Source organism: Panthera uncia (genome assembly GCF_023721935.1).
Source record: "Panthera uncia isolate 11264 chromosome A1 unlocalized genomic scaffold, Puncia_PCG_1.0 HiC_scaffold_17, whole genome shotgun sequence".
NCBI lineage: Eukaryota > Metazoa > Chordata > Mammalia > Carnivora > Felidae > Panthera > Panthera uncia.
The window spans coordinates 47,003,696-47,011,651 of record NW_026057577.1 but is presented as its reverse complement, the minus strand read 5'-3'; the positions used below and the strand labels follow the sequence as shown (position 1 = coordinate 47,011,651).

Genomic DNA, 7,956 nt, shown 5'->3' with positions numbered 1-7,956 from the left:
CGCCCTTTGGAATCCCTCTCCCCGCTAATTCCCCAAGGTTACAAATAAATAAATAAAGCTACAGGAAACATCCTCCCCAAGGGAGTCAGGCTGAACTGTCAGATAATGAACAGGATGGCTTCTTTCATAAGCTAAAACACACTTCGTCTTCTTTCCATCAATTAACAATAATTTACAGACTAATCCAAGGGCTGTCTACCTACCCATTCAGATTCCCTGTGGCTCCATTTCTCATTTCCTATTGTCATTCTGTGCTGCTAACTCTTCTTAACAATTTGACAGAAATATGAAGCAACGGATAGTTAGGATTGTTTTTTCCCCTTCTCTAGTTTGGCTGGGTGAGAGGCGGAGTTATATGTTGTAATATCGGTGTGACCAGCGGAGGATACGGTGAAAGTGGATTCTGAATCTCTGCCGACAAAAAGGGGCTAGAAGGAAAAGACGCTTAGCTAGAGGGAGAGGAGGGCGGGGACCCAGAGGAAAGAGACACCCAGGGTTGGGGAAGTGTTAGGAGGGGAGGGTTAGCGTAGGAGGGAGGGACACCGTCAGAGCTGTCGGTGCGACACAGAGGGATAAAGAAAGGGGAGTGAGAAGGAAGAGGGAGACTGAACGAGGGCTGAGAAGGGAGAGGGAGAAAGGGGGAGAGCAGGCTTAAGAGAAAGAGAGGAGACAGGAGGAGAGAGTGGCAAAGAGGAAGGGAGAGACGGAGGAAGAGATCACAGAGTGACCGCAGAGGACGAGGTTTCTCTATTCCAGATACTTCTAAGACCGAAGATTGTTTGCTAGTGGGGAGACTCCAGCCCCGGCAGCCAGTTGAGCAGCGGCAGAGTAAAATGGACAGTGAGAAACAGACGTTCCAGCCACCTCTCGGCCGCTCAGAGGTCCCGGAGCTGTTCTCTGGCGAACTCCTTTCCCCGCTGGAGTCTCGGAGCCTGCTGGACCAACGGAGCCCAAGGAGCTCCTAGAAGCTGCTCCTCGGAGATGCCCTCGCCCGAGCAGTAAGAACTTCCTGCTTGAGTCCCGGCGTTTCCTCCACCTGGAACTCCCCGGGGGGGAGAGAGGGGTAGAAGACCCCAGGGGGAGGGGCGAGGGGGATCCTAAGGCAGCTCTTTCTCCCCTCCCCCTCCCCCCGCTGGGCGCGCAGGCATGGATGTGCTCAGCCCCGGACCTGGCAACAACACCACCTTGTCCGAGGGTCCCTTCGGGACACGCGGCAACGCTACTGTCATCTCCGACGTGACCTTCGGCTACCAAGTGATCACCTCTCTGCTGCTGGGCACGCTCATTTTCTGCGCGGTGCTGGGCAATGCTTGCGTGGTGGCCGCGATCGCCCTGGAGCGCTCCCTGCAGAATGTGGCCAACTATCTCATCGGCTCGCTGGCTGTCACCGATCTCATGGTGTCGGTGCTGGTGCTGCCCATGGCTGCGTTGTACCAGGTGCTCAACAAATGGACACTGGGACAGGTCACCTGTGACCTATTCATTGCCCTCGACGTGCTGTGCTGCACCTCGTCCATCCTGCACCTGTGTGCCATTGCGCTGGACAGGTACTGGGCCATCACGGACCCCATCGACTACGTGAACAAGAGGACTCCCCGGCGCGCCGCTGCGCTCATCTCCCTCACTTGGCTCATTGGCTTCCTTATCTCCATCCCGCCCATGCTGGGCTGGCGCACCCCCGAAGACCGCTCGGACCCCGACGCGTGCACGATTAGCAAGGACCATGGCTACACTATCTATTCCACCTTTGGAGCCTTCTACATCCCTTTGCTGCTAATGTTGGTTCTCTACGGGCGCATTTTCCGAGCTGCGCGCTTCCGCATCCGCAAAACAGTCAAGAAGGTGGAGAAGAAGGGAGCGGACACCCGCTTTGGTGTGTCGCCAGCCCGGCAGCCCAAGAAGAGCGTAAATGGCGAGCCAGGGAGCAGAGAATGGAGGCAGGGCGTGGAGAACAAGGCAGGGGGGGCTCCGTGCACCAATGGCGCGGTGAGGCAGGGTGACGACGGCGCCGCCCTGGAGGTGATTGAAGTGCACCGGGTGGGCAACTCCAAAGAGCACCTGCCTCTGCCCAGCGAGGCCAGTAGTATCCCTTGCGCCCCCGCATCCTTCGAGAAGAAGAATGAACGCAACGCCGAAGCCAAGCGCAAGATGGCCCTGGCCAGAGAGAGGAAAACGGTGAAGACTCTGGGCATCATCATGGGCACATTCATCCTCTGCTGGCTGCCCTTCTTCATCGTTGCCCTGGTCCTGCCCTTCTGCGAGAGCAGCTGCCACATGCCCACGCTTCTGGGCGCCATAATCAACTGGCTGGGCTACTCCAATTCTCTGCTCAACCCGGTCATTTACGCCTACTTCAACAAAGACTTCCAAAACGCGTTTAAGAAGATCATCAAGTGCAAGTTCTGCCGCCGAGGATGATGGACGAGTCGTCCGCAAGTAGGCCCGCCCCATCCTCTCTGCCTCCTCCAGCCCTCTGGAATCAACACCTCTGATAGCCTGCTACTTTTCCCGACTTTCTCAGCTGCTGGGTCCGCCGCTTCCAGACCTCCTCCCTCCTCCCCCGTCCCCTAATCCCCTGTCTCCTAATCCCTTGCTCGGAGGGTGTGCGCTTTGGACAAAGAGGCCCCCAAAAGTGGGGCTGGAGGGCCTGGGAAACTACCTGGGTCTGTGAGAAGCGACCTTGGCTCACACTTTGGCCTCGGAATCAGTGTTGATCCTTGTAGTTGCCTCCTCCCTCTTCGGCACTCCACATCTTCGCGGCGGAAGTTTGAGCCTCAGCGGTTCAAGGCAAAAAAAATCTACGCAGAAAAATAAACTGTACACCCAGCCGCCGCGCCCACTAACGGCTCCCACCTAATCGCCCCACTGCTAGAACTTGAATTTAAGGTTCAGAAGTTTGCTTCATTACCTAGTCCCAACCCTGGCCCGCACTCCTACCCTAGAAACTCACTTTTTTTTTTTTTTTCAGTTTCATCCCTTCTTTCGAGCTTCCCTTTGTGCCCTCGCCAGTCCCTATGCATTGGTTTGCTAGTAGGGAAAGGCTGGAGGTTCTGTTTTCCCGGTGCCTGTGATGTCCCTGGGAATCCCCGCTTCCCTGTGTAGACTCGCTGAATAACTCTTTTGCGCACAGCCCCATGCTCTGTTTTCTTGGATTCCAAACAAGTGGCCAGAAGCTGTCTCTTAGAGTGGACTTGTAAGTACAAGCAAGGCTGGGCCAGTGGGGGAGAGCGAGGCGGGAGTGAGGAACGATTGTATCCGTGCTTGCCTTCGTGTCAGCACTCACCAAAGAAACTGACAACCAGTGGGATGGGAGAACGGACTTCTGTTTGTGTAGGCTGGTGGCGAGTCTGCACGTTCTGGCATCGCCACTTACCCACCCCGGGCCATGCCCGCCAGCCAAGGTGTGCATGCTGGGGACCCCCAGCGGCCTAAAGGTTCGCGCGCCTACCCAGCCAGCTGCTGTCTGCTTTGCACTTGGCGCGCGCGCGCGCGGAGATGTAACCCAAACCAGAACCATCCCTCCGCCTGCGCCGCGGAACGCGCAGAAGCGCGAATAAACAGCACGGTTTGAGAAAGCGCGGGGAGCTAGGTCAGGCGGGAGGAGAGAGACCAGGGGAGGCAAAGAGGTGTTGGTGTCCGGCGCGCAGGCCGTCCTGCAGATGACGCTCCCCGTGGAACCTGAGAGGGCAGTTGCATCCACAGGATGCAGACTCTTTCCGCCTAATTCACCCCCTGTCCTGTTGGATAGTATAGTTCTGTTTAGCGCGTCCTAACGTTACATGGGATTTGTTCTGCAAGACGTCTGGGACACGTAGCTACTAGGACTTTGCTTTCCAAATAGGAATTCCGGGCTTCCAATCGAATGGGTCCCGATAGGTTTAGTACTGCCTGGAACCTCGCAGGCGGTTACTTTAAATAATGGGACCCCAAAGACTAGTTAACTAGTTAGGGGTGCTCTCCCTTCGGAGTCCCCGAGAATCTTGTACAGGGTTATATTCGCTCCTTGGCCTGATGTGAGCCACAGGTCTAGGACAAACCGGTTTCTTGCCATTTGACTATGTGGAGCACTCCAAGCCTTCTCCCCCCAAAAGTTACTCCTTTGGCCTTGCCATTCCTGCTGAGAAACTAGTTACAATCTTTACTGCCCCCAGAAGGGAAGTTATTTTGGTGCTCCGTTTGAATGTAAATTTCCATCCACAGGACTGGGATCAAGAGGTTTGTTAGTGAGATGTAGCCTCTAATTTTCTGATGAATACCGGTTGTGTTTTACCGTAACTGCACAAAGTTACTGGTTTTTTCTGCCGTCTCCCTTCAACTCTACCTTTTGAATGATTGCGTCTGCTGTTTTGAGAACAGTGTTGCAAAAGTTGCCAATGGAAACTTCACTTGTGTTTATAATATTAAGAAGGTGAAAAGAGTTCTATCACTGAAGCCATTTTATTGTTTGTCCGCTGAACAAAGCCCCCATTTGGTATCTTTTTCTCGTACCGAAACTGAGAGTGAGTATCATATCCCGTTAAAACAGAGAAAGTTTGGGGCACCTGGGTGGCGCAGTCGGTTAAGCGTCCGACTTCAGCCAGGTCACGATCTCGCGGTCCGTGAGTTCGAGCCCCGCGTCAGGCTGTGGGCTGATGGCTCGGAGCCTGGAGCCTGTTTCCGATTCTGTGTCTCCCTCTCTCTCTGCCCCTCCCCCGTTCATGCTCTGTCTCTCTCTGTCCCAAAAATAAATAAAAAATGTTGAAAAAAAATTAAAAAAAAAAAAACAGAGAAAGTTTAAGAACTCTGGACACTCAGTGGATGGTTTGTTGATGCATAGGTAATGCTGATAAGGGGCTAAGGTGGAGCAAATAAGGTAGATATCTTCAGTCCAAAAATTATTCACTTGAAAATTCAATTTTTTTTTTTGCTCACAATAATTTCAGTACAGCTGTATGAAAAAAATGCACTTTCTGTATGTCTTCCTTAATTTTTTGAACAAATTATATATACATATAAAATAATTCAAGCTCAAAATTTGCTTACCCAAATTATGCCTTGGCCAGCAAGTATTACATTCGAAGGGCTGAGTCCTCCATTTACTTGTGTCTTTTACAGCACTGTATGCCAATGGTTTCTGGACATTTATTCTTCCTGCTTTGGAGGAATTACGTGAAAATGGGGAAGGAGCATCCAATTGGAGTACAATTGCCAAGGCAATAGAGAAATTTGGGGAATAAGTGCATAGCAGTAAACAGCCCCTGATGCTTCTTATTTCTTTTAGTATTTGTATTAAGATAAAGTATATATGCATCAAAATTGGCCTTCACTCTTCTCTGTGACAATAAAAGACTTTATTAATGGTAATGCTACAATAAACTGATATCAATAATACATGCATCTTTATTTTAATCAGAATTACTGTCTACTTGTATTTATTTGTATTATTTAAAAATCGAAGTTAAAAAATGCACTTGTCAGGAGAAGATTCTGCTATATAAATCAGGGATATGACACTTAGGGAAATAAATTCAGTTTTTAGTGCTGAAACTCAGTCTAAAGGAGTGATTTCTTAAAAAAAAAACAAAACACAAAAATCCTATCTCTGAAAAGAGGAGGTCACATATCATCATTTAGCCACAAAACCATGAATTTTCCCTGACTGACACCTACAGTTAGGACTTAGACATTTGTCTAAGTAATATGGACAGGGCAGGGGACATGAAGCAGAGAAATGCAGTCTCTGTAAAATCAACGAGGCCCCATCCTGTCTTTTTAAAGCAGTGGACAGTCTGACACCCCTCCTCTGTCTTCCCCACCACTTCCTGCTGGAGGAAAATGGCTTCACCTGGTTTCAAATAAAGTAACTCATTGTTCTGGGGTTTGTCGAGCAGTTAAAAGTGGAGAGGCATTTTCCTTTCTGGCTGGGTCTCAGCTGATAGTGGGGTTCTGTATATAAGATCTATTACGATGTCAAATTATTTTTATGCTCTGTTTTCCCCTATTGGAATCATCAGGAATGCCTCTTATTTCCCAGGTTTTGGTTGTCAATTCCACCGCTTTCTAGTGTCAGAATGATGGCTGCAGGGCAAGGTGAACCCAGGTACACTGTAAGGGGAAAACACAGGTCAGGGATATTTTGGCCACAGAAGAGAGCACCTTTGAAGCTTCAAGAACCCTTGTTCAGGCACCACGTGTATCTACATATTCTCCCAATAATGAAACGTAAAGACAGAGGAACTGAGAGAAGAAAAACTGTCTGGAACTTCTCATATGAAAGCTATTACATAAATGTGTCCCTGACCTTGAGGAAATTGATGCATTTGGAACATTTGTCTTTTAGAGTCTGGCTATCTCCCTTTTTTGGCCCTTTGTTCTCTGCTCTAGCATCTATTCCTCCAAGGAGACTATGGCTTTCCATTTTCTACAGACCTCCCTGAGTCTCTATCATCACTCAAATGGAGAAAGAAAATTGTTACCATTCACTTCCAGCATGACTAGCAAGCCCGGATAACAAATTAGCAGCCGCCACGTGTAAGGCTCCATTAAATAATGTTGAAACATGGGCCTACAAATTAAAGTAAGATGCTTTTGTCACCTTGAAGGAGTTTCACCCTCCTTGGGTCTGTAACAACAAGCTACTAAGGCTAAGTAAGCATTAGTGGTAGAATATTAGTATCTTCTAAACAGGATAAGTCACAAGAGTTTGGCTCTAAGAATTCAGGGGACAGAGATCACCGTGAGCTGGGTGTGGGTAAGAACGATTCAGCAGGGAAGGCTGTGTAAAGCCTCCAGGATTGAGCTGTGGGCACACGGCTGTGGGTGGTATGAAAAGGCAGACATTCTTTAGGAGATGCCAAAGACAATCTGATCCCTTCTTCTTGTTAAGTGGGGGCCTGGGATAAAATTTGTGACGGGAGTGCTGGATGCTGGTGGCCTGGGTTGACGGAGGTGGAGAGCCTAGAGAAAGATGCAGACTCGTGGCTTAACAATAGATTGGTCAGGGTTAGTTACAAGACAGAATAATTCATGCTTCTGTAATGTGTAAGTAAGTTTTTGCCAAGTAATTTTCACTCAATATACTGTTTAAATTTAGGTAGCAGATCCTTTTGGAAATACCAGTTAGACCACTTTAGCCAATGCAGAGAGTTCACACTGGGTAAGTATAGGAGAAAGTGCTAGAAGGGTGCCTGGGCAGCTCAGTAGGTTAAGACTCCAAGTCTTGATTTTGGCTCAGGTCTCGTGATCTCATAGTTTGTGGGATCCAGCCCCACATGGGGGCTCTGTGCTGACAGCACAGACACTGCATGGGATTCTCTCTCTCCCTCTCCCTCTGCACCCCCCATCACATGTGCGCGTGCACGCGCATGCTCTCTCTCTCAAAATAAATAAATAAATAAATAAACATTTTTTTTTTAAAAAAGGAAAGTGCTAGCGATCATATGTGGAATTATTATATTTCCAGATTAAAAAGCTAGAACTATAGTTTAAGTCACTGTAGACCACTAAGAATGAAGGCCGAAGTTCTGTTTAGAACTCATTTCAATGACACAGGTGTGAAACAATAAAGACCTGAATGGGGGATGTTAGCAGAAGGGATGGGAAACAAGTTAGACTCTGAAAAGTACATCAAAGGAAGAACTGCCAGGACCTGGTATCTGGGTGTGAGGGGAGAGGGAGGTGAAGATGCTACTGAGGCTTTGTGCCAAGAAAATGTGGGCAAATGACAGAAAAGGGGAAGTTGAGAATTACTTCTCCTCTGGGTCTTTGGGTTTTTTTTTTTTTTTAATCTTTATTTGTAAATATAAAAGGGCTTTGTTTCCTGCTAAGAGAATTCCCAGCCCAGATGGCAGGGGCTTGCTGGGAAAGGTATTGATACATGTCACAGCATTTGAACACTCTGTCATTTGGGAGAGTATGTGAGTAATGCCACCTTAGAGAATGCTTGGATGAATACCCTGATTGTTGATGCACCTTTTT

At 48.9% G+C, this 7,956-nt stretch overlaps 1 protein-coding gene across 1 annotated transcript; it reads left to right on the top strand.

Annotated features, from left to right (window-relative positions):
- The first annotated feature begins 364 nt into the window (after positions 1 to 364).
- Positions 365 to 3,762, top strand: HTR1A (5-hydroxytryptamine receptor 1A). The gene has a single exon (XM_049649515.1). The coding sequence runs from the start codon at positions 1,147 to 1,149 to the stop codon at positions 2,416 to 2,418; it is 1,272 nt and encodes a 423-aa protein (XP_049505472.1). The 5' UTR covers positions 365 to 1,146; the 3' UTR covers positions 2,419 to 3,762.
- The last annotated feature ends 4,194 nt before the right edge of the window (positions 3,763 to 7,956 follow it).

Bases quoted from the DNA above. Each gene is read 5' to 3' on its own strand.
- HTR1A (XM_049649515.1), top strand. From the start codon at position 1,147: ATGGATGTGCTCAGCCCCGGACCTGGCAACAACACCACCTTGTCCGAG.